Raw genomic sequence first — 27,920 nt, 5'->3', positions numbered from 1 at the left:
ACATTCTGCTCATTCAACACAGAGAGCTGCTTTTGATTCCTCTTCTTATAGCAATGATAAACCATGGAAACAGAAAGAAATGAATATCCTGATTTTTAAATGGTTCAGTATGGGAATCAACTTGACTCTTAACCTACATTAATAATACTGCCAAATACTGAAGTAGTACTTTGTTGTTTAAAAGCACTTACAATTCTTGTTAACCATATTTACTAGATAGGACATTGAGGCTCTGAGAGGTTAGAAGTTAACTTCCCCAAAACACACAGCTAATATATGGCTGAATTGGGAGTCAAATGTGGGCATTCCAGCCCTAGTCTAGTGGTTAATCCACCATGCTAGTTGTTTCAAAATTGTTTTTCTTTTAATTATGCTACAGATAGACTAAAATGACGTTATAATGAAAGTTACATTATTTATAGCTTAAACACTTCTTACTGTTTTTTAATGCTTTATTTACAGACGTATTCTAGTGTTGCCTAAGCTTGTCTGAATTTCATTACAAAGTTGTAAAAAGGCATTTTACCTTGGCTTGGCATGTGTTATCAGGGAATCTTGTGTTTGGCTTAATTTTTGGAAGGAGGGCACGTTTCAAATGCTGAATTAAACAGGAACATCTTGAGAGAATGTTTTGATTTGAGGTCATATATCTGCTGATTAATTCTATTTTAAGTGAAAGATGTTTTCTGTTTGTCACAGATATTTGAATGGTGGTACTTCCATAAGCACGGCACATCTTTTATTGAGCAAGTATCTGTAAGCCATTTGCGACCACTGATGGGAGGAACAGAAGGCAGCATTTCAGAGCCAGGTTCTCCTTCCAGCAGCAGAGAAAGTGAAACCAGCAGACAGAGTTTGTCAGGTGACTACTACTGACTTAATGTGTGTTCAGAGCTGTATTGTTAAGATTGTGTTTGGCTGTGGCAGATAGAAAACTCATAACAGTAGAGAGCAGTTTGTCTTTCCTTTGAATATAGGTAATCCATGGCTGATATGGAGAGCAATGATTATCAGAGACCTAGACTACTTCTATTTTGTTTGCGACCATCTCCAATGCAGTTTTTCCTTGTGGTTCCAGACAGTTCCTCTGGCTTCAGCCATCGTGTCCACAGTCTAGTCACAGGAAGGAGAATAAGCCAGGAGAAGACGCTTTGCCCACACCCCACCCCACAGCAACCAAGGACACTTCCGAGCAGCGTCATATACTATTTCAACTTACTTTCTACTGGTCAGACCTTTGTCATATAAACAGAACTAGCTGTAAGGGAGGCTAGAAATTGTAATCATTTTCTCACTGTATATATGCACAGGTGATAAGGGGATCTTATTACTGATAAAGGAGAGAACAAAGACAATTAGCCATCTCTGCCAAGAGAGCAAAGTTAGGAAAAATAGTTTTTCTTCTCAGTATATTTACAAAGACATCAAAATCTGTTATTCTTGTATGGATAATCTGTTGTCATACATAAACTGTAGACTATTCCTCTATATGTATCTAGTAATTATGCAATTAGGAAAGTAAAATATTTGAAGCCAGATAGAAACCACATTTTTGGATTATTGTTTCTTTCATTTGGTATAGGTTATAATCATACAGTTAACTCATACAAATGAGTTAATTCTGCAGAATGTCATAATGTCTCATTTGTTCAGTAAGCCTAACCACTAGAGTTATATTAATTTAGTAGAAAAATACTACCTGAGTGCAGTTGCTGGCACTTTTTAGGTGTGATCAGGGCAAGTCTGTAAGAAAGAACTGTTTAAACTGAGCCCTAAAGCTTGAGTGGGGGACTTCGCCGGTGGCCTAGTGGTTAAGAATCTGCCTGCCAATGCAGGGGACGTGGGTTTGAGCCCTGGTTCGGGAAGATCCCACATGCCGTGGAGCAACAAAGCCTGTGAACCACAACTACTGAGCCTGTGCTCTAGAGCCTGGAAGCCACAACTGCTGAGCCCTCGTACCACAACTACTGAAGCCTGCACACCTAGAGCCCATGCTCTGCAGCTAGAGAAGCCACCACAATGAGAAGCCCACACACCGCAACGAAGAGTAGCCTCCACTCACCACAACTAGAGGAAGCCCACGTGAAGCAACAAAGACCCAATGCAGCCATAAATAAGTAAATAAATTAAAAAAAAAAAAAAAAAAGTTTGAGTGGGTGTTGACCAGGATTAGTAGGAATGAGGTTGGCAGTCATTCAGGAGTACAGGAAGGAATAATGGTAATTTTCTCTGCCCTACTCCTTTCTCCCCTTTCATGAAATAATTACGGAACTCTTAAGAATAAGGCATATTAAGATGAATATGAGGGACTTCCCTAGAGGTCCAGTGGTAAAGAATCCACCGTACAATGCAGGGGACACGGGTTTGATCCCTGGTCAGGGAACTAAGATCCTACATGCTACGGGGCAACGAAGACTGCATGCCACAACTACTGAGCTTGCGCGCCTCAACTAGAGCCTGTATGCTGCAAACTACAGAGCTCACAAGCTCTGAAACCCACATGCCACAACTACAGAGCCCATGTGCCCTGGAGCCTGTGCACCACAACTAAAGAGAAAACCCGCATGCTGCAACTAGAGAGAAGCCCGCACACCACAACGAAGATCCTGCGTGCTGCAACTAAGACCCCATGCAGCCAAAAATTAAATAAATAAATCAATAAACAAATAATAAATCTTTAAAAAAAAAGATGAATATGACATAGATGTGTCCCCAAGGAGCTCAGAGTCCAGTATGTAAAAAATTATAACAATAATGCATTATACAGTCTTATTCCGTATTGTGAGATTGAGTATACCATTGCATAATGAAAGTGAAGATAACCTTAAGAACATTCCAGCTTAGTATAGGATACAGACATATAAATAAGTGATGGCAAAAGATACAAAAGATACTTTTATATAGTGTATGGAAGATACTATGGTGATGAAAAGAGGGAATGGTCAGTTATTCTTGGAAGGAAGGCCACAAAGTGTTTCACAGAAGAGATGCATGAATTGACCTCAGAAGTGAGTCACAGTTCTCCTTTGGTTCCACTTTCTCTCCCTGGGTAGCTGTATCTCCTTCTATAGTATTATCATCCACAGACATATATACTGGGAGAACCAATGTTAACTTTCTGTCCCCAAGCTCTCTTTTATGTTCTAGACCCACATTTCTAACTCTTTGCTAGAAATCTCCACCTTTGAAGGCCCTAAGCAACCCTAAACTCATTCTGTCCAAAGTGAAACTGCTAATTATCTTCTTTTAATAGGTACCTTCCATAATCCTAAAATCTATGAATTTCCAAACTAGAAACCTTTGAGTTGTTTTAGATTATATCTCTTTTATTTCCCCTTCCTTCTCCAGACTATTGACCCTCATCGTATGCTATTGATTCCCCTCAAAAATTACCTTGACTCTATTTTACCTCTTTTTCAACATTCAGTGTCCCATATGTAGGCCTTAGATATCTCTTTCCTGGACTATTGCTGTATATCCTAACTGGTTTCCCTGCCTATGATACTTCTCCTTTTAGTACATTCTCTCCCCTTACTATGTAAAAAAGTGGTTCTCAAATTTTTTAGATTCAGGAATCGTTTATACTCCTAAAAATTATTGAGGACCTCAAAGAGCTTTTGTTTATATATTGATTATATCCCCAATATTTACCATATTAGAAATTAAAACAAATTAAAAAAATATTTATTTGTTTTTTTTAAAATAACAGGAAACCCATTGCATGTTAACATAGTTCTATGAACTGAACTGTGTCTCTCCCCTACCTCAAATTCATGTGTTGAAGCTGTAACCTCTAATGTAACTATATTTGGAGGCAGGACTTTTAGGAGACAATTAAGGTTAAATGAGGTTGTAAGGGTGGGGTTCTAATGTGATAGGATTGGTAGCCTTAGGAGAAGAAGAGAGATTAATTTCTCTCTCCACTATGGGAGGAGACATGTGAGGACACAGGAAGAAGGCAGCCATCTGTAAGCCAGGAAGAGAGCTCTGACCAGAACCTAACCATGTTGGCACCCTGATTTCAGACTTCCAGACTTCAGAACTGTGAGAAAATAAATTTCTGTTGTTTAAGTCACCCACTCTATGGTATTTAGTTATGGCAGCCTGAGCTAATACACATATCATGAAAAATAATTATATTTTCCAAAACGAGAAAATTTTAATCAGAAGGCTGCCATTTCTTTACAATTATTTAAATCTCTTTAATATCTAACTTAATAAAAAATTGCTTATTCTCATATCTGCTTCTGCATTGTTGTGAAATGTTGTTTTGCTTGACATCTATGAAGAAAATCTGTTCTCACAAAGATATGTAGTTGGAAGAGGTAAAAGTATTTTAATAACCTTTTCAGAAGGTTGTGGATATTCATTTTCAATACAACACCAAAATTTACTGAGGTACTTTTCTTAAAGTTTAGTTGCAATGTGGAATCTGAAGCTATATCAGTTAACTTGTCATGTTCTGTACATTAAAATCCCTTGGTGTCCCATTTTGAATGGGTCTTTCACTTATGAATAATTTTATAAATCATGCATTGGCCATTTGGAAAATTCTCGTTCCCTGAGTTATACGTGTCTTCCAAATATTGAAATATTGTATAATTTTTTAAAATGACGTTTGTTAATATCACCACTAATCTCACAGGAAAGCCTTTAAGTTGAGAAATTGTCAAGCTCATGGTAACTGATACAAGTTTTTCAAAATTCTAATATGTACTTGAAAGCTCAAGCTTTATCATTGGCAGCAAATACTACTTTTTCTTCCTTGAATTTGACAGACTCACTTTGTTCAACTTTGAGAAAATGTTTGCCAGGTATCTGTCTGAAAAATCATAAATTTGTCTGTTAGTGACTCTTTCAAGTAAATGTGAGATTCCATGAAAAAAAAAAAGGTCAGTCCAGCTCAAAAAACAATTGCTTATACTGGAGACAACCATCATATTTGGTTGCCTTGTTTACTGGGCTGGGGGTGAGGAATCCAATGACCACTACTTTAAAGTACCAGCAGTTTTACCAACCTTTGATTTGTACCATTAGCCCAACTTTGCAGGACTGGGACTAATGTGAGGCTAAGTCAGGTGCTTGGGGCACAAAATTTAAGGACGCCCTTACTCTCAGGGTTGGGTTCAAGTCAACAAGTTAAAAAGGCAAACAATGTCTTAGCATTTATTATGAAACAAGTTGTTACTTTGCAGTTCCATGAATGATACTTTGAGAACTGCTGATCTAACCAAAGTCCTGATATTTGTTATTTTTCTGTTTATAAACCTTTGATGGCTTCTGATTGACTAAGGATAATGTCTAAACTCTTTACATGGTATGTAAGCCCCTTCATCAATTTCCCCCAGTCTATTTTCTAGCCTCATTTACAGCTCTCCCTCTCACCTTCTACCATGTACTCTAACCTAAGTATGCTGTGTGGTTTTCTCATACTTCTCTGCTTAGAATGTTCTTCATCTGGCAACCTTCTACTCATTTTTACAGTGGTTCAAGTTTAAATGTCACAGCCTTTCTAAAGTCTCCCCTAATTTCTCCAGAGCAAACTTAATCACTTCCTTTTTTTCTCTTGGAACAAAATATATCTCTATCATAGCACTTATCACACAGTGTAGGTGATAGTTTACATAACTAATTCTCATGCTACACTTAATTCAGTTAAGTTAGTTCCAAATGCTGTGGTTCCAGAAGTACAAAATGAGCAAAGTTTTTTTGAGCACAGGCTCCGGACGCGCAGGCTTAGTGGCCATGGCTCACGGGCCCAGCCGCTCCGCGGCATGTGGGATCTTCTCGGACCGGGGCACGAACCCGTGTCCCCTGCATCGGCATGCAGACTCTCAACCACTGCGCCACCAGGGAAGCCCCTGAGCAAAGTTTTAAAAGCTCATATTTTAAAGGAGAAACTGAAAACTAGATAGTCACATTGTAGTATGGTAAGTGTGGTACTTGAATTGTGAACCAAATGCTATGGAGACAGAAATAAGGGAATGACTAGATTGGTTGTACACTGCATGACAGCAGGGGTGGTCCATGCCTTATTCATCTTTGTGCTATATGTGGCAGCACTGTACTTAGCATACAGTGACTATACATGTTGACCAAATTAAGATTTAATTACATTTGATTAAACTGTCTTGTTTTCCCCCTTTTTCTCTTTGTTTTTTAGAATGCAAGGTATGGAGAAATCCTCTAAATCTTTTCAGAGGAGCAGAATATAGGAGGTATTACATTTTGCTTTCAGTATAATTATGGCATTGGTTTTAGAATAAAAGTATTATGGAAAAATTTATTTTTACAAATATATCACAGCTCTTCTGGTTGGAGATACTGATATAAGGTAAAATGATTAGCCCGAGGTTTAATTGGCAGCATCTTGACTATGTTTACTTTTATAATCATGAGAAACATTGCTTCAAACCATATGTTTGTGATATAAGTATACATTTGGCTCTTGGTTTATGGCAGAAAGCCTTTTCAAAGAATTCATGAGATTGAGAAAAAATTGCAAATGTCAGCATATTCCTGTGCACATGTGCTCAATTGCAAACTTTATTTGATGATTCACTAGAAAATACCAATCTGAATGTGAATATAAATTTCATTTGTGCAACAGTACAGAGCATAATACTTTTATATTGTATTTCGTATTGCCATTCCCTAGCTACACTATTGTGTCCATTTCTCTTCTGGGTTTTATTTTAAATGAGAAAACGACTTTTGAAACTTATGACCAAAGATACTTTTGTTTTGGAAAGGGCTGTGTTTTACCTGGAGGTAGACTGGGGCATGTTATTTAATTCATTGAACAAGAAACAGTTTATGTCTATATGTATTGGCACTATGCAAAATGATGGGGATACAAAATAATTTAGCAGTAATCCCTGTGCGTAAGTACTTGATAGTGTAGGACAGTCACATCCTGGGAAGCCAAAGCTAGGCTTTTATGATAGATGCCATTAGCCTATATTAAGGGATTCTGCAAGAAACAGGTCCTTGAACTTCTCACTGTGTTTATTAAAAAGTTTTTAGGCTATTCTTGTTATCTTATAGTATCTACTTAATGAAAATCTTAAAGAGAAATTTCTTATCTTAGTATAACGAACTCTTAATGCTTCTTTTTTGAATGATTAGTTTGTCTTAATGTAAAAGTAAAAGTCTAAATTGCACTGGTAATCATTGTGTGGTTCTAGGAAGCTTGGAATCATATCGTAGCCAACCTTTAGCAAGTGTATAGAACTCTTTGGTATGAGCCATTTTATGGCCCAATCCTTGTTTTACTTTACTGAGTCTTTTAAAATTTACTGCTAATTTAAGTTATTGATACTGTGCATGTGATTTTTAGCTGCTTTAAATCATTTTGGGATAAATGTAGATCGTTCATTTTTTTAAATGATTTTAGAAAGTATACCAAACTTTGCTAAATGAACAAGGATTTGCTTTTTCTTCATGATAATTTCTCCTAAAATAGCTAAAAACTTTAAATAGAAACTTTAAAGGCAACTTATACAATTAAATAACTTAAAATCTTTGATCATGTATATAAATAACACAATGTGCTTTTATTTTTATTTTTTTTGCGGTACGCGGGCCTCTCACTGTTGTGGCCTCTCCCGTTGCGGAGCACAGGCTCCGGACGTGCAGGCTCAGCGGCCATGGCTCACGGGCCCAGCCACTCCGCGGCATGTGGGATCTTCCTGGACCGGGGCACGAACCCGTGTCCTCTGCATCGGCAGGCGGACTGTCAACCACTGCACCACCAGGGAAGCCCACAATGTGCTTTTAAAATGCTTTTTCTGATTTTAAAATATATACATATTCATTGTTGAAAGTTGGAAAATAAAAAGATGTATGAGAAAGAAAGTAAAAAATCACCTTTTTCTACCACTAAGTGATAACTGCTATTAGTATTTCCATCCAGTCTCTCTTCTATACGCATATATAGAAACAAAACTTGAACATCATAATATATAAAATTCATTATGTGTGAATTTACCACAGAATTTCTTCAAAACATGAATTTCTTCAAAAACATGATTTTTAATAGTTGTACTGTATTCTATTATATGGAGGTACCATACATAACTTACCTACTGCTCTCCTATCCAGGTCACAGGTTATATTTCACTGTTAACATTTACTCTAGAGGGATAGCTTTATATATAAATCTTTAGCCACATATATGATTATTTCCTTAGGGTTGATTTGTAGCACTGGAATTACTGAATCAAAAGGTGTGAACAGTTTTTTTCCCCCCTTTAAATTTTTCTTTTAATGGTGGAAAATTTCAAAAATAAACAAAAGTAGAGAGAGTGGTATAATGGAATTCCATATACCCGTCCATCATCTAACTAGGTGTTATTTTTAAGGCTCTTGATAGATATTATCTAATTGATTTCTGGAAAAAGAAATGTAAATACCAATTTATATTTATAACAGCAATATGGTGAGTCCCACCTCACCCTTGACAATATATATTTGCCAATTTTATAGTTGAATAGTCAAAATTAGTTATTTTAATTTGCTATTTGTTAATTACCAATGAGATTGGATATTTTAAAACGTATTTATTAGACAGTTTGTTACCTGCTATTAATTATTGAGAGTTTTAGGGGGAAATGAAAGGTAAAATTTCTAATTTAGTAAAATCTGAAAGAAGTTTTTTTTTGCTTTTATGCTTTGAAAACCCTTTATCATCTTGACATCTAGTAAAAAAATCACTTGTTTTTTTCTAGTTTCTTTGTAGTTTTACTTTTAATACTTAATTCTAATTCACTGAGAATTTATTTAAGTATACTTAAAAAAGTGTATATTTAAGTCAAATTGTTTTATCTTCAAATTCAATTTTGAAGCACTGTTTGTTGAATAATCTACCTTTTCCGTTTTGGTTTTTGATGTTTTATTATTGTACTGTAAGTAGTTTGGATAGGTTATCTCTTTTGCTTTATTGATTATAATAAGCTTTTGAAACATCCTGAGATAAGATTTGTAGCAGTATATTTTTGAATTTTAAAAAGTGTCTGTTGTAGCAGACAGATGCTCTCTCATGTTCAATTTACATATTTTATTGTGTTTTGGTAAAGATACACTTGGGTGACTGGTAAAGAGCCACTTACATACTATGACATGAATTTGTCAGCTCAGGACCATCAGACCTTTTTCACCTGTGACACGGACTTTTTACGTCCTTCAGACACAGGTATGTGTCGTAATCTGTTCTTGGGGTAAACAGTAGTCATAAAAATTATTTTTAAAGTTTTTTAGAGTTATTTATTATACAAAGTTATTTGGCTTGGAGTTTGCATCATTGATAAGAAACCCAGATTAAATTGAAACTAATTATGATTGTAAACTAGGTTATCATACTTTTTTGTTTTTTATAAGATGAAATTTAAATTCTTTATAGAATTTAAAGTATTTTACAAAAATTAATTAAATTGCTTCTTTTATTACTTAGAAAACCTTTCAGATCGAATACAGCAATTGCTTATACAGAGAACAGCGTACCCAGTTTTGGTTGGGGAAGTTAACACCTATAATTACACATTAAAAAAAAAAAATAAGGCAAAGTTAAACATTGGGGCACAGCATGTAGAGAAAAATGGGGTATATTTTATTCCAGTCATAAGTCAGAGATGCATATAAAGTGGTGGAAGATCATAGAAATGTCTGTTTAGTTCTCTCTAATATTCTCTGTAGAAGTGAGTATAGAAACTCTTAAATGTTTGGCTTAAAGACAGGGATCTTTATCACAACTATTTCGACTGCCTTCTCCCACCTTATCTATGCTTCTACTTTTATCCTTCAAAATTAAAGTCTCATTCTCTGGGAAGCCTTCCCTGATCTTCTCTGCAGTTCTACAGTACTTAGTCAGAACCTCACTTTTATAATAATTTTAGTTAACTTATTCAACTGTAAACACTTATTTGTTAGTTTATCATGTTTTAATGTTTGTCCTCCCTAATGATGTGTGAAACTGTGGAAATTAGAGACTATACTTGTCATCTTTGAATCCTTATCATCTAGAACACTGCCTGATATACTGTAAATATTAATATTTATTCTTTGATGGAAATATGAATGAATGAATAGCCTTGGTGTCACAGATGTCTTAATCAATTTCAGTAATAATAGCTAACACTTGTATAACACTTATTATGTGCCAAGCACTGTTCTAAGCAATTTATATAAAGATACTAATTTAATCTTCCCAATCACTTCATGATATAGGTACTATTATCAGCCACATTTTAAATATAAAGGAACTGAGGCAAAGGGGAGACAAGTAACATTTCCTAAATCACCTAGCTAATAAATGAAAAAGCTGGGTTTCAAGCTCAAGTTTAGCTCTTAACCACTATACTATTACTGCTTCTACTCATCACATTGATAGGCAGAAGAAAATCACCAACAGTTAGGGTCTGAAAAACAGCCAGTTTTCCAACATTGAAGTGAGTTCATTGTGCTATATCTCTGCTGTATTAAATATATTCAGCATCTGTAGTAGCAGGAAACCCAAGGATCTTTGGTATGGTTACATAAAATGGTTTAATTGCAAATCAGAGAAAAAGGAATTGCTGTATGTTTGTGTGCTTAATGTTTACATTAATGGCAAAAGTATAATGTTAAGGAAATAACAGCAGTGGAAAATCAGTATTGTATGTTAACTATGAGGACTGAGGTGACTGTGGATATTAAGGCTTCACCTCCCTCTCATGGGCAGAATTGCAAACCTTGGCAGGCTTTTCAAGTAGTAACCATGGCTATCCACTAAAGCTGTGGTCTTAAAACATTTTTGTTCACATAGCTCCTAAAAGAATTTTGAAAAACTATGTATCCCTTCACACATTTTTAACTTGACATCATAAGGTTAAATAATTGCAAAGAATGTAATTTTTAACATATTATAAATATAGACATTTAAAAATAAAACTAAAATACTCTATATTTGAATGTATTTCAAGGAATCTAATGACTTGATATCCACCATGATCCATTGAAAAGTACATGAACAAATACTCTAACAGTAGTAAATTTTATATAAGTACTTTTTCTTGTTGAACTCATATCCATTCCACACCTCTGTAGGATTTTATTATAATTATTTTATATTTGAGAGTTTTTAAATCACACTTAAATACTTTTCCACAATAAACAGTTTTTGTATAATTTTTTTTAAATTTAAGTTTCTTTTGATCATAAAGTTCTAAATGGAACCATGTACTTTATATTTTTGTCAAATCCTTCGAGCTACATATTTGGCTCTTCCGACTTTGGGAAGAGTCCTCCATATAACTTAATTGGCTGGGTGAGTTCTCATTGTCATTCCTGTCAACTAAATCAGACTTACTTTCTGACAGAGAAGTCTGACTTCATTTTTTAATTCAAATAAACATGTTAACATGCATCCCTATGACAGCCATCTCTCTTCTGAATTCAGATTCTAAGATAGAAAGATAGATAAGTCTTAAAGCCTTGCCGTGAGCTTATCACTTGGCCGAAACAAGATTCCACTGCCTTTATTATCCCTTACTAATGCTTTATTTGCCTTATTATGAGGGTACCTTCCCTTAGGAGCAATGTATGCTTTGATAGTAAGGGGAGAAAGGGTGCTGATAAATGGAACTGATAAAAATTATCACTCCCTCCCCACTCTACAATATACTTGAATTCAGAAATTCCAGGGGCCAGAATACTCTATTTCTAATGCTGAGCTTCACTGTTAAATAAGTAAATGGCACAAATCCCTATTATAGGTTCCTTGATTAAAAATGGTTCCTCCCAAACCCAAACTTTGAATTGTCTCTTGAGGCACATGGAGATCTTTACACTCTAGGGCAACGTACCTTGGAAAGATTCAGGATGGGTGAAAAGTAAGCTTTTCTTTTGTAAAGTAGGAAAAGGTAATATATCTTTAGGGGGCGCACTGAGTCGGGGAGCATATGTTGGCTAGGAAAGGAAAACCAGCATGACAGACCAATCAGAGGAACATTCTTCAGGTAGATCAGTTATAGGAAAGAGTCATATATAGTTGAAGCTTTAGAAATTGATTCTCTTAAAACGGTGTGTCCCATTTTGGTCCTTGCAAAGTTTCATGTAGTACTTCTAGAGGTATGCATAATCCCAGTTAAAGACTGAACTAAACCTTATCCACAAATGATAATCCAGAAATGGACTGTTGGTTCCATATTGATCTTTTCAGATATTCACATAAAGATAATGATTTATGTCTATAGTTTTATATTAAAAAAAAGACAAACGTGCCTATATGTGTGATGTGACAAATTTCTCTTGACTCTTGTCATCAGTAATTACTAAATTAGTAGATTTTTTTTTTAAATAAATGTATTTATTTTCTTTATTTTTGGCTGCGTTGGGTCTTCATTGCTGCGTGCAGGTTTTTCTCTAGTTGAGGAAAGCTGGGGCTACTCTTCATTGTGGTGCGTGGGCTTCTCATTGCGGTGGCTTCTCTTGTTGCGGAGCACAGGCTCTAGGCACTCGGGCTTCAGTAGTTGTGGCTCGCAGGCTCTAGAGCACAGGCTCAGTAGTTGTGCACAGGCCTCACGGCATGTGAGATCTTCCCAGAGCAGGTCTCAGACCCCTGTCCCCTGCATTGGCAGGCGGATTCTTAACCACTGAACCACCAGGGAAGCCCTAAGTTAGTAGATTTTTGTTCTTATTCTATTGATTTGTTTATTTAGGACAGTGAACAAACATATTCTCAGGGCCAGCCAGCAGTGTTTTTTTGGTTAATTTGCTTTCATGTTTTTGGTTTTCTTTTTTCAACATTTAACATTAAACTCCAGATTTACAATTTTAAGTTGGGAAATATGGACCTGCATTTCCACTTGGCAGTGATTAGTTAGACCTGAGCTGTGACTCTCTTACACAGTGCATGTGCTTCTAGTTCACTCATTTATGTTTTCTGCCTGGTCTCAAGGCATGTATATTTGTGACACATGGTCTTGGGTTGAATGGTAGTCTCTTCTGCTGGTTAGCATATTAGAATAGTATTTAACTTGAAAAATAGATAAATTTTTGATTGAATTGTTAAACTGCTTGTGTTACTTTTTAAGCATATTGAGTATTCTTAAAGAGGACAGTTGAATACTAAATGAGCATATTGCTTTAAATTATTCCTAAACCTTTTTTTAGAAGGAAGTGTATTCCTTCCTCTACTTTATTTCCCCTTTCCTCATTGGCTTAGAAATGCATTGGTTGTGAGGAATAATAAGGCTGGATAGATCATTTGAAAACATGAGAATAAGAAAAAATGCTTAATGGTGGATTAGATGACCTTACTAGAAATAGAAGAAATGCAAATGCGAATGAGATGTTTTCATGTTTTAAATTAGCAAAGATTGATACTACTCAGTGTTGTTAAGGGAGTGGGGAAATAGTCACTCTCCTGCACTGCCTGAAAAAATGTAAATTAATACAGTCTCATTGAGAGGAGTTTGGAAATATATATCCAAAATCTTTTAAAAGATGCATACAGGGCTTCCCTGGTGGTGCAGTGGTTGAGAGTCCACCTCCCGATGCAGGGGACACTGGTCCGGGAGGATCCCACATGCCGCGGAGTGGCTGGGCCTGTGAGCCATGGCCTCTGAGCCTGCGCGTCTGGAGCCTGTGCTCCGCAACGGGAGAGGCCACAACAGTGAGAGGCCCACATCCTGCTAAATAAATAAATAGATAGATAGATAGATAAATAAAAACCAACCATTCTTTTTTTTTTTTTTTTTTTTTTTTTTTTTTTGCGTTATGCGGGCCTCTCACTGTTGCAGCCTCTCCTGCTGCGGAGCACAGGCTCCGGACGCGCAGGCTCAGCGGCCATGGCTCACATGGCTCATGGACCCAGCCGCTCCGCGGCATGTGGGATCTTCCCGGACCGGGGCACGAACCCACGTCCCCTTCATCAGCAGGCGGACTCTCAACCACTGCGCCACCAGGGAAGCCCCCAACCATTCTTTAGTCAGGTTTGCAAAGATAGATGTTGAAAGATGGTTATCACAATATTTCTATATTAGCAAAAAATTAATTATCCATCAAAAGAGAACTGGTTAAATAAATTACTCTATATACTTAATATGCTAGAGTACCAAATAACCATTTAAACTGTTAATAAAGATTCAGTGTCAAAGTTTAACCTGAAAATATCATGTAACTTACAGAAGAGAGCCTCATCATCAAAAATGGCAAGTCAAATATTATACTTGATTTTTATGTAATATTTTAATGTTTAAGCAAAATGTTATTCTTTACCTGGTTATTATCAAATGGGTGCTGACTTGCATCAATTTGTCAAGTTCAGGAAGCATTAGCTGTCAGCTAGCTGGTGACATGTTTGATGTGAGAAATATATTTTTGTTACCCAAGTAGAATATATTGTCTCCTTTTCTAAGCCAAGACTAATATTTTGTTTCCAAAGGAAAACTCAAACATTTTCCACATTATTCTTTCTGGACAGTTATAGGTTTTGTTCCAAAAGCAACATTCATAGATTCTCTGTTTTTCTTATCAAACTTGAAATAGGCCAGATAGTTTCATGGATCTACTTTGTTTGTTTAGTTTTTTTTTAAAAATTTATTTATTTATTTATTTGGCTGCGTCAGGTCGGGTCTTAGTTGCGGCACATGAGATCTTTGTTGTGGCACACAGGCTTCTCTCTAGCTGTGGTGCTCAGGTTCCAGAGTGTGCAGGTTCTCTAGTTGTAGCATGTGGGCTCCAGAACGCGTGGGCTCAGTAGTTGCGGCGCACGGGCTTAGTTGCCCTGCGGCATGTGGGATCTTATTTCCCTGACCAGGGGTCAAACCTGCATCCACTGCATTGGAAGGTGGATTCTTAACCACTGGACCACCAGGGAAGTCCCTGTTTGTTTAATTTTTAAGAAACTGCTTAGTGTGAAATTTTAATTTTAGTGCAGTAAATGACAACAAAACTAGTATTGTTATTCCAGAGATATCCTAATTCAGGCTTTTCTTGACTCTTAGTAGAGACTGACATTTTCCATAAATATACAATAGTCTAAGTTAATTCCTTTTTACCCCCCTTTTTATACAAAATGCAAATTCAGACATTCTTCATGGATTGAATCATTGATTAAAAAAATACTGTGTTTTTAAAGTTTTTTTGTATATTTTTAACAGTTCCATAGAACCTTTTCAAGAGGATAAAGGAACTAGAATATTTCATAGATTATAATCTGATATCAATTTTAATATGCATTTAGATATATAAATGTTCATGTATAATGATGTAATTAACTTGATTAAGTACCATCTATGTTATTATTCATATAAATCAGAGAACTAATATTTTAATTTCCACTTTATGTGAAGCTTCCAAATTTAATGTAAATTTCTCATGAGGTTAATGTGAGCCATCACCCCAATTTCTTATTTCTTATGTTTAAGAACATGTTATTTAAATCTTTGTTTACTCTTCTAACTCATTTTTCATACGTTTTGCATGAGATACTTTATGTTTACCATATCATCTACTTTTTGAAATGTTTTTCCTACAGTTATGCAGAAGGCATGGAGGGAAAGAAATCCTCCAGCTCGAATCAAAGCAGCCTATCAAGCTTTAGAATTAAACAATGAGTAAGTTTGAAATATATGGAAAATAAGTTTGTTTTGAAGGAAACCCAGGCAAGTGATTTTGTTTCCTTTTTTCTGTTCCTAAGATACTTGGAGTCATTAATAGTCCCCTTTCTCTTTTTGCATACTAGAGACAAAATTTGCAGTGTTCATTGACATTTGTATTTTGCTTCTGAAATTGTAAACTTATCTATGCTTTTGAATAGAAATTATGCTAGAAATACTTTATAAAAAGGAGAATGCTGATCTGATTGGTGATAATACTTGATAATTAAAGAGTACTAAAATACTTAAGCCACCTGTTTTAATTTTGTTTTTCGCTTAAGTCATTTATTTAAAGCATTCATTCAGTCCTGAGAACTGTAGTTGCTAGTAGGATTGGAGGCATGGGAAGGGAATTCAAAATAAGTAAAACATGGCTCTAATTTAATTTTTTTTTAATGTTAGCAGCTTTATTTTATTTATTTATTTATTTATTGCAGTACGCGGGCCTCCCACCGTTGTGGCCTCTCCCGTTGCGGAGCACAGGCTCCGGACACGCAGGCTGAGCGGCCATGGCTCACGGGCCTAGCCGCTCCGCAGCATGTGGGATCTTCCCGGACCGGGGCATGAACCCATGTCCCCTGCATCGGCAGGTGGACTCTCAACCACTGTGCCACCAGGGAAGCCATACAGCAGCTTTCTTTTTTTATAGCTCCTTTAATCAACTTTATATTTTGAAAAAACAAAATGTAGAATCATAATTGAACTTAGGGTCTTCCCTGGTGGCTCAGTGGTTAAGAATCTGCCTGCCAATGCAGGGAACAGAGGTTTGAACCCTGGTCTGGGAAGATCCCACATGCCGTGGAGCAACTAAGCCCGTGTACCACAACTACTGAGCCTGTGCTTTAGAGCCCGTGAGCCACAACTACTGAAGCCTGCATGCCACAACTACTAGAGCCTGTGCTCTTCAACAAGAGAAGCCACTGCAATGATAAGCCCATGCACCGCAACGAAGAGTAGCCCCCGCTCACCACAACTAGAGAAAGCCCGCGTGCAGCAACGAAAACCAAAGGCCACCAAAAATAATAAATTAATTAAATAAATTAAAAAAAGAAAAATAAGTGAACTTAATATTTAAATGGGACAGATCAATAAGTATTAATCTAATATTAAATAAGTGTCAAGAGTAAAAATATGGCTCCAGTTGGGATTAATCAAGGAATGCCTCCTGAATAATGTGAACTTAGCATTGTCCCTGTACCCCTTCTTACTCCCCTACCACAGATATACTAATCCTTATTAAGAAGACTCACCCAAGGTGGAACAAAACTGGCAGTGTAGGGAACTCAACAAGCAGTGAATGAATTTTATTGAAACTCTGAAAGCTAATCAAAGTTTATTGCAACCTGGAGAATGCTTAATCAGTTTTAAAAAATAGCTGAATTTCTGTAAGAGAGCTTTGTGGTGTTTTAACTTAACACTGACCCCATCCTCCACTCCCTAGGTCAGTGGCAGCCTTGAAGACAACAGTCTGCCTTCTGGGTATAATTCCTACTATCAAAGGAAGCAGAATGGACCTTTTTCTCAAAGAATTATGGTTGTTTACTTTGACCCATCTGGTTACTCTCTGAAGAACCAGCTCAAAGGGCTTGCCTATATTTTGGTTAATTCGAAACTCTCCCAGCACTGACACAGCTACACTGTGGGGGCATTGTTGAAAATATTTAAAGGCAAATGTATTAGCCAGTGCTGCCAGGATCAAGGGATAACAACTAGGGCAAACAGGAGACAAACTAGAAAGCTTGGGAGGAAAGGCTGGGGAATGAGAAACTTTGGGAAATAAACGCTTTAAAAAGCTTCCACATATTCCTGGGAATCTCAGAGGCTCCACACGTGCCCAAAGTTGGGCACCTGCTCAGAAAAGATTTGAGAAGACCCTAAGCTCTCGTGTGTGTCTGACTTTCAGGTTCTGCACAAACAGAAAGTGAAAGCTAAGGCAGAGTTGTAAACTGCCTGACTGAATGTTGAAGGTATGCCCCAATACACACACAGAACCTATCTGCAAAGACTTGCTTTTTGTTTTGTTTTTGGTTTCAGGTGTTTAGGGTAATCTCTGTCAAATCACTGACTAACCATTAAGCTAAAGGAGCAGACACTTCACTGGTCACTCATGACAGAATACAAACTTTACAAAATCAGTTCAGAAAAGTCACAACTGTAAGCAGCAACAGTAATCTCTGGAGAGGAGGGGAAATCTGATTTCTGGAGTTGCTAGATTATAATATTTAAAATTTCTAGTTTTCAACAAAAAAATTATAAGACATGCAAAGAAGCAAAATATGCCCTACACAGAGAAAAGAAGAAAATGAATAAAAACTGTCCTTGAGGAACCCCAGACTTTGGACTTTAGCTAGACCAAAAACTTTAAATCAGCTATTTAAAATATGCTCAAAGAGGTAAAGGAAACCATGTATAAAGAGCTAAAGGAAACCATGAAAATTATGTCTCACCATTAGAGAATGTCAGTAAAGAGGTAGAAATAATAAAAAAGAACTAAATAGAAATTCTAGAGTTGAAAAGTATAACTGAAATTTAAAATTTTCTGTAGAGGTTCAGCAGCAGATATGAATAGGCAGAAGAGGGAATCAGCAAACTTGATTTACGTAAAAAATAAAAGAATGAAGGAAAGTGAACAGAGCCTAAGAAACCTGTGGGACACTGTTAAACATACTTACCTGTGCATAATGGAGTCCCAGAAAGGAGAGAGAGCAAAAGGGGCAAAAAGACCATTTAAAGAAATAATGGCTGAAAAGATCCCAAATTTGGTGAAAGATACGGATCTACACATCCAGGAAGCTCAGTGTACCCCAAGTATGACATACTCAAAAGACATCCACAATGAGACACATTATAATCAAGCTTTTGAAAGCCAAAGATAAGGAGATGCCTGAAAGCAGCAAGAGAGAAGCAACTCATCACATATAAGTGATCCTGAAAAAGATTAAGAGCTGCTTTCTCATCAGAAACCATGTAAGGCAGTGGGGTAACATAGTCAAAGTTCAAAAAAACAAAACAAAACAAAACTGTCAGCTTAGGATTCTATGCCCAGCAACCCTGTCCTTCAAAATAAATGGAGAAATTAAGACATTCCCAGATAAACAAAAACAGAGTTCAGTGCTAGTAGACTTGTCCTACAAGAAATGCTGCAAGGAGTCCTTCAGGCTGAAATAAAAGGATACTAGACAGTCTTGACTCCACACAAAACAATAAAGAATGCCAGTAAAAGTAACTACATAGGCAAATTAAAAAGTCAATATTAATTTGGGGGGCATTTGCAGTTCTTTTTATCTATATGATTTAAAAGACAGCTATGTAAAACAGTCACTATAAATCTATGTTGATGGACATACAGTTTATAAAGTTGCAGTTTGTGACCATAACAACATAAGCAGTAGGGGGAAGAGCTATATAGGGGCAAAGTTTTGTATACTATTGAAACTAAATTAGTATTAATTCATACTAGATTGTTATAAGTTAAGATGTTAAATGTAATTGTTAACCACTAAGAAATAACAAAAAAATGTGGTAAGTAATAAGGGAATCAAAATGGTATACTAGAAGATATGTATCTAACACAAAAGAAGACAATAATGCAGGAATTGAGAGCAAAAAAAAAAGGACATATAGAAAACAAATAGGAAAATGGCAGAAACAATTCCTTCCTTATCACTAAGTACTTAAACAGGTAAATCGATTAAACTCTTCAATTAAAAGGCATTGATTAGCAGAATAAATAGGAAAAAAAGGTAGTCCAACTGTATGCTGTCTACAAGAGATTCTTTAGATACAAAGACACAAAGAAGTACAAAGTAAAAGTGTGTAAAAAAGTATTCCATGCAAATAGTAATCAAAGAGAGCTGGAGTGACTAAACTGGTATCAGACAAAATAGACTTTAAGACAAAAAGTTTTTACAAGACAAAGAATGACATTATATAGTGAAAAGAGGTTCAGTTCATCAAGGAGATATAACAGCTATAAACTTATATATGTCTAATAACAAAACTTATGAAGCAAAAACTGACAGACTTGAAGGGAGAAATAAAGAATTCAACAATAATAGTTGGAGACATCAACACCTTATTTTCAATATTGGATAGAATAACTAGACAAAAGATACACAAGGAAATAGAAGACTTGAACAACACTATAAACCAACTGGACCTAACACATCTATATAACACTCTACCTAACAACATCCCAAGTGTACATGGAACATTCTCCAGGATACATCATAATTAGGATATAAACAATTGTCAATAAACTTAAAATGATTGAAATCATACAAACTATCCACCCTCACTACAGTGGAATGAAATTAGAAGTCAGTAACAGAAGGAAATCTCGAATTTCACAATATTGGAATATGTGGAAATTAAACAACCAACTCTTTTTTTTTTTTTTTTTGCGGTACGTGGGCCTCTCACCGTTGTGGCCTCTCCCGTTGTGGAGCACAGGCTCCAGACGCGCAGGCTTAGCGGCATGGCTCATGGGCCCAGCCACTCCGCGGCATGTGGGATCTTCCTGGACTGGGGCATGAACCCGTGTCCCCTGCATCGGCAGGTGGACTCTCAACCACTGCGCCACCAGGGAAGCCCAAACAACCAACTCTTAAACAACCAATGAGCCAAAGAAGAAATCACAAGATAAATTAGAAAGATACTTTGGAATGAGTGAAAATGAAGACATAACATACCAAAAAATTATGGAATACAGCAAAAGCTGTGAGTGATTAGAGGAAAATTTATAGCTGTAAATACCTTCATTAATAAAAAAGAAAGATCTCAAATCAAAAACTTAACTTTATACCTTAAGGAACTAGAAATGAAGAGCCAACTACAAGCAGAAGGGAGGGAGTAATAAAGATTAGAGTGATATAAACAAAACAGAGAATAGAAAAACAATAGAGAGAATCAATGAAACTAAAGGTTGGGTATTTTTAAAAAGATCAACAAACTTGACAGACTTTAAGCTAGACTGACCAATTAAAAAAGAGAGAAACTCAGCTTACTTAAAATCAAGAATGAAACTGGGAACATTACTACTGACCTTAAAGAAATTAAAAATACTATAATAGAATACTATGAACAATTGTATGCCAAATTGGCTAACTTGGATGAAATGGCCAAACTCCCAGAAATGCACAAACTACCAAAACTGACTCAAGAAGAAAAAGAAAATCTGAATAGACCTATAACAAATGAAGAGATCAAATCAGTAATTTAAAAAATTCCAAACAAAGAAAGCTCAGGACTAGGTTGCTTCACCACTGAATTCTACCAAACTCTTAAAGAAGAATTAACACCAGTCCTTCTCAAACTCTTCAAAGAAATAGAAGAGGAAGTAATTCTTCCTAACTTACTCTGTGAGGCCGGTATTACTCTCATACCAAAACCAAAGAAAGACATCATAAGAAACAAAAACTACAGACTAATATTCACTATGAATATAGATGCAGATATTCTCAACGAAATACTAGCCCACCAAATCCAGCAGCAGATTAAAAGGATTATACACCATGACCAAGTGGGATTATCCCAGGAAGGCAAGGGTGGTTTAACATGTGAAAATCAGTCAGTGTAAGACATCACTTTAACAGAACAAAGGACAAGACCCACACAATCATCTCTGTTGATGCTGAAAAAGTATTTGACAAAATCCAACACCATTTTATTATAAAAACAAATAAAGAATGTAAGGAAACTTCCTCAAACTGATAAAGGACGTCTATGAAAAACCTACAGCTAACTATGTACTTTAGACTGAAACTCTCAAAGCTTGCTAAGATCAAGAATAAGGCAAGAAAGTCTGCTCTTGCCACTTCTATTTATTATTTTTTAATTATTTATTTATTTTTGGCTGCATCGGGTCTTTGTTGCTATGTGCGGGCTTTCTCTAGTTATGGTGAGCAGGGGCAACTCTTCACTTTGGTGTGTGGGCTTCTCATTGTGGTGGCTTCTCTTGTTGCAGAGCACAGGCTCTAGGCATGCGGGCTTCAGTAGTTGTGGCTTGCGGGTTCTAGAGCACAGGCTCAGTAGTTGTGGTTCACGGGCTTAGTTGCTCTGCGGCATGTGAGATCTTCCCGGACCAGGGCTCGAACCCATGTCCCCTGCATTGGCAGGCGGATTCTTAACCACTGCACTACCAGGGAATCCCACCACCTCTATTTAACATTGTACTGGAGGTGCTAGCCAATGCACTTAGGCAAGAAGAGAGGGAAAATGGCTTTCGTATGGGAGAGGAAGAAGTAAAACTATCTCTCTTCACAGATGACATGATCTTATATATAGAAAACCTTAAAGAATCCACCAAAAAACTATTGGAGCTAATAAAAGAGTTCAGCAAAGTTGCAGGAGACAAGATCAACTTAAAATCAGTTGTTTTTTATATAGTAGCAATGAACAATCTGAAAAGGAAATTAAGAAAACAGTTCCATTTACAATAGCGTCAAAAATGTTAAAACACTTAAGAATAAATTTAACCAAGGAGGTGCAAGACTTGTACACTGAAAACTACAAAGTATTATCAAAAGAAGTTAAAGAAGACCTAAATAATGGAAAGACATCTTGTGTTCATGGATTGGAAGACTTATTATTGTTAAGATAGCAGTACTTCTCAAGTTGATCTACAAATTCTGTGCAGTCTCCATCAAAATTTCAATTGCCCGTTTTGCAGAAATGGACAAACTGATCCTAAAATATGGAATTACAGGAGACCTCCAGTAGCCAAAACAATCTTGAAAAAGAACAAAGTAGGAGGACTCACTTCCTGATTTCAAAACTTACTATGAACCTACAGTAATTAAATAATAGGAATAGCCATCTAATCTAGATGGAATCAAATTTAGAGCCAGAAAAAAGCCCATGCATCTGTGGTCAATTGATTTTTGACAAGGGTGCCAAGACCATTCAGTGGGGGAAACAATAGTCTTTTCAACAAATGGTAACAGCTAGATAACCACATACAAAAGTATGAAGTTAGACCCTTAACACACACCATACACAATTAAAAATTAAAGACCTAAATTTAAGAGCTAAAACCATAAAACTCTTAAAAGAAAACATAGGAGCAAATTTTCATGACTGTCAATTTGGCAGTGGTTTCTTAGATATGACACCAAAAGCACAAGCAAAAAAGGAAAATTAGATAGACTTCATCAGAATTAAAAGCTTTTGTGCATCAAAGGATACTGTCAAGAAACTGAAAACGCAACCCACAGGATGAGAGAAAATATTTGCATGTCATATTTGATAAGGGTCTAGTTATCCAGAATATATAAAGAACTCTTACAACTCAGTGACAGAAAGACAACCAATTAAAAATGGGCAAAAGACTTGAAATGTCTGTTTCTTCAAGGAAGACATACAAATGACCGAAAAATACATGAAAAGATGCTCAGTGTCATTCATCATAAGGGAAATGAAAATGAAAAACACAATGAGATACCCCTTCACAAGAGGCGTTTAACAGCAATAACAGAACAAAATAAAAACAAAAAATAGTGTTTTTGAAAAACCAAAATTTATTACCAAGTTTAAGCTCGTACTGCTCGCCACACAACAGGCCAATAATCAAGAGATGAGTTGTTGGGCAAAGAATAACGACTTTATTCAGAAAGCCAGCAAACTGAGAAGATGGTGGGCTCATGCCCCAAAGAACCATCTTGCCTGAGTTGGAATTCAGTCTCCTTTTATACTAAAAGGGGAGGGAGTAAAGTCAAACTATTTTCTGGTTCCCATCAGCCTCCAGAGGGGATGTGTTAATTTCTTCCTCCCTGCAGTCATTCACAGGTGGGCCTGGTCAAGATGTTTCCTGTGAGCTAAACAGAAGTATATTAGCTTAATGCTCATTACCTGGGAGGCAGGGTTCTGAGAGATGGGTCATTATATATAATTTAAGCTTATAGGCAACATCCATATAGTGATTAATTTGTAATAGAATACAAATGTTCTTCCCTATTACAGAAAGTGTAGGGAAAGATACGGAAATGTGATGTAAAGGGACATACCCCAAAGAAAATACTTGTCTTACCATTTTACTTAAAATTGCCTTGCTTGCTTTCTTTATAGCTGTGCTACTGCATATGTTCTACTGGCTGAGGAAGAAGCAACAACTATTGTAGATGCTGAAAGGTTATTTAAACAGGCACTCAAGGCAGGAGAAACAATTTACAGGCGGTCACAACAGTGCCAGCACCAAAGTCCTCAGCATGAAGCTCAACTGAGTAAGTGAATTTGAACTAATTTTCCGCTTTTAGTTCCTGCAACTGCCTGTTTTATGTGTAAAACACAAAACAACAACAATTTAAAAAACTTAATACTTAAAAGTTAGCTCCTTTTCACAAGAGATAACAAATCTATTCAAGTCAGCAAGACAGAAATGTATATTAGCTAGAGAATGCTTGTGGAAGGGAACAGATCTGTTCTGGTTATTGAGAGATGTGCTGCTCTGAAACTTAACAATAATTTATTTCATATGAGAATTGGGCTGGTCATTGGAGAAACACAACTCAAAAGTATTCAAGATTCAAGAGAACCTTCTAGTGATGATAAGTAGCTATTACCTTTATCCTCACCCTTACCCAAGCAATAGTAGAGGTATATCATTTGGTTTGCTCTTCAGACAGTATATATCTCCATATAGTGCCAGGGAGTGGCCCTTCAGCACAAAACCAGCCTTACACTTGATATTGACTATTTCTTTGGTTGTTTTTTCTCCATGATGTGTTTGAGACCATATGGGCCATAGCAGCTGAGGTCCTTTCTTTCCACTCTCAGGCATACTCTCCCAGTTGTGATCGAGACACTTTTACCAAAGATATTAGAATCTGTAATGCTGCTGCTTCCTGCTATTTTGTGTGGCCAGAGGGCTTTAGTTTCATGATTTTGGCAGATAATGGGCAATAAATTGAAATATGTTTATATAATGCATTATCTCCTGGAGTTAAGTTCTAAATCTTTTGTTTGTGTAAATTAAAATTAGGATAATGTTTTCTCTCTAAACTAAATATTGATGTATATAGTATGTTTCGTTAATGCGTGTTGTTATAACACACAACTGTGGGAATATGTAATTTTGCAGTCTGGAACTAATGAAACATCTGTAAAAAAGTCATGCCATTTGTCCTTGTATAATCTCAGATATAGTTATGAGATAGTTCCAGAAATATTTGTTAGCCCTTTCTAGAAGTAGTTTTGTAGTTTGTTAGTTACTTGCTGTTGACCAAAAATTTATGCTAGCATGGAAATTTTGTTTTGAATATCTTTTGTTTGTCAGCTAAGATAATAGAGAATATTAAAATAGTAGATTATTTATGCAGAAACTTAATAATGTTATTTCTTCCTATTAATGTATGTCTTTCAATAGTAAAATCTACTTGCCAAGTATACACAAATTACTTTATATATACTGTACTCCGATTACTTAATGTTAGAGGCAAAAGTAATTCTCTCTATATATATTTTTTAAGCTTTTAATATAAAAAACTTCAAACATCTATAAAAATAGAGCAGTATAATGAACCTTCGTTCATTGTTCATCACCCAAATTCAACTATTATTAATATTTTTCCATTCTGACACAATTTAATTTTAATTGAACCTCCCAAGGTAAGCAAATAAAATTAACAGGTAATATGTTAATGAAGTAGCAGGTCATAATATAAAAGTGATAGTTTGTGTCATTTGTTGTTTTTCTAAATAGGGAGAGATACCAATGTACTGGTGTATATTAAAAGAAGACTGGCAATGTGTGCAAGAAAATTAGGAAGAATAAGAGAAGCAGTAAAAATAATGAGAGATGTAAGTAAATTTGATGACTCAACCTTTATCTTTATTCCTTCAAAAACAGAATGTGTTTTAAGTTGCCAGTTAAGTTAATGCAGAATCACTATGTGTTTTCCTTTTTTTTTTTTTTTAAACATTGATTGATTGATTGATTGATTGGCCATGCTGCCCAGCTTGCGGGGTCTTAGTTCCTTGACCAGGGATTGAACCCCGGGCCCCAGCAGAGAAAGTGCCGAATCCTAACCACTGGACCGTCAAGAAATTCCCCAGAATCACTGTTTTTTTAATTGATAGTTTTATAACAAGATATTTATTTAATATACATAGATTTCTTAGAGGTTGAGTCTCCACAGTTTTAAGAAACAAAAGAATTTCTACCTCAGTGAATTTGATTCAGCTCTGAGTTCCTTTTGTATAATTTTAATCTTTTTTCTTTTTAATATACAGTTGATGAAAGAATTTCCCCCTCTTACCATGTTGAACATCCATGAAAATCTCCTAGAATCACTTTTAGAATTACAGGCCTATGCAGATGTCCAAGCAGTTCTAGCAAAATATGATGGTGAGTGATAATTCTCTTAGTTAATAGCATGGTTAAAGTATTTTTTTTCTATTAAGTAATCATAAATGTGATCCTACTCTGGTATTTCTGTGATTTTCTCTTTGCATTCTTACCAGTCAGTATCTAGTATCTGTGGATATAAGTTGCTATTAAGTATCTTCTTTATCAGTACTTTTGGTAGCAAAAGTCTGCAAGGAGGAACTTTCCTTCTCTCAAGATATATTCATTTTTTTATTGAGCGCCTAATGTGAGTGAGGCGCTTGGAATACAGTGGTGAATAAGAAGACATGGACTTAGCCCTCATAGAATTTACTGTTTAGTGGAACATACAGACAAATGAATAGTAGTTATATTGAGGCATAGCGTGTTAGGTGGGGTAATAGAAAAGTATGGGGTGCTATGCACTTCATTTGTTTTGGAGTGGCAGGGAAGGCTAACAGAAGTTGCTTAGAGTATATATAAGAGTAACTCAGAATAACATTTTACGATGCTTTTTAGTTACAAAGTATAATTTATTATCTCATCTGATCCTTATAACAATCTTGTGAAGTGGTAGGACAAGTACAGTATTTTTACTGTTTCCAGTTAGTAAATAAGAAAACTGGAGTAGAAGAAGGTTAAGTGATTGGGTAAGGTCTTCTAGCCAGTAAGTGGCAAGCTTGAACTTAAACTTAGGTATTCCATTTGTTTGTTTACTAGTCTCCCAACAGTAAGTAAGAAGTCAATATATGTTGGCTATTTTTATTATTATACGATAACAGTTCCAGTTTACCACAAATGGAGTTGGGAGAATTTTTGAGAAGCATAGCCTTTCTCCTCATTCTGAGTGAGGCATCAGCTTTTAACCCCAAGCTGGAAACATCCTAACTAGCATAATATTTCTGGTCATATCTTTCACTGTATTAGAACACATTTAAGTCACTTATTCACACTCTCCTGTTGTAAGCTCCTACCCATTAGCTTGGGAATCTCCATGACTTGGAAAGTTTGAAATTTGTTACACTTGGAAAGAGAAGTTTATTTCTTTTAAACATCTGGAATTCTTAGGAAGTGCTTTAGAGTAGTACAGGCTCATGGAGAAATTTGTGAGAAATTCTTTCCATATGTTACTTATCAGATGCATGGCCTGCTTATGATACTTATGATGAACAAGCTTAGGGACTGAATATGAAAAATCAGATAGGACCTATTCATTAAAAATAAAATAAAACTAGCAACTTGGATATGCTTCTGTGTTTTCAGTTATTTTTATGAGTCCCCAGTTTTTACCCTTCTAGAATCCTGAAAAAGTTAAAAGCAAGTTTACTTCTTTAGTTCTCCATTTGCTGGTATAACTCTGGAATCTGGAAAGAGAGTTCTGTAGTCTTACTCTGCCAATAACATTATTTTGGTCATTCTTTAAGAAAGAACTCATATAATTAATTTCATTGTAGTTCTTAATTTCTTTTTATTTTATAAAGAATCATCATTTAAGAAAATTTAGAAAATGCAAAAACACCGGAAGAAGAAAAAAATGAAAACCACCCATGATTATATCACCTGGACTTAACTACTATTAATTTTTTTTAACATTTATTTATTTAGGCTGTGCCGGGTCTTAGTCACGGCATGTGGGATCTGCATTGTGTCACGCAGGATCTTTAGTTGTGGCATGTGGGCCTCTTAGTTGCAGCATGTGCACTCTTAGTTGCGGCAAGCTTGTGGCATCTAGTTCCCCAACCAGGGATTGAACCCAGGCCCCCTGCATTGGGAGTGTGGAGTCTTACCCACTGGGCCACCAGGGAAGTCCCTGGTGGGACTTTATTATATGTGTTAATTTTTTTTTTCTTAATCTTAGTTTTTCTCTGTGAATAGGTGGAGTTTTTACATAGTTCTATCTATACAATGGCTTTTTCCTTGGATAGTATTATTATAAGCAGCTTCTTATAAGCATTTGTTGA

General features: G+C 36.0%; 1 protein-coding gene across 4 annotated transcripts in view; it reads left to right on the top strand.

Moving 5' to 3' along the window:
* The window catches only part of ST7L (suppression of tumorigenicity 7 like), a 77,579-nt gene that overhangs the window by 4,668 nt on the left and 44,991 nt on the right, over positions 1-27,920 (top strand). For all 4 annotated transcript variants that reach the window (XM_065891290.1, XM_065891299.1, XM_065891284.1 and 1 more), the window contains exons 3-9: positions 700-862; positions 6,164-6,218; positions 9,078-9,193; positions 15,518-15,596; positions 23,703-23,857; positions 25,336-25,433; positions 25,866-25,980. In XM_065891290.1, coding sequence (XP_065747362.1) covers positions 700-862; positions 6,164-6,218; positions 9,078-9,193; positions 15,518-15,596; positions 23,703-23,857; positions 25,336-25,433; positions 25,866-25,980 — 781 coding nt within the window. The remainder of the gene's footprint in view (positions 1-699; positions 863-6,163; positions 6,219-9,077; positions 9,194-15,517; positions 15,597-23,702; positions 23,858-25,335; positions 25,434-25,865; positions 25,981-27,920) is intronic.

This window comes from Phocoena phocoena, chromosome 1 (assembly GCF_963924675.1).
Source record: "Phocoena phocoena chromosome 1, mPhoPho1.1, whole genome shotgun sequence".
NCBI classification, from domain to species: Eukaryota; Metazoa; Chordata; class Mammalia; order Artiodactyla; family Phocoenidae; genus Phocoena; species Phocoena phocoena.
The sequence above is the reverse complement of the archived record's forward strand: the minus strand, read 5'-3'. Positions and strand labels throughout refer to the sequence as shown.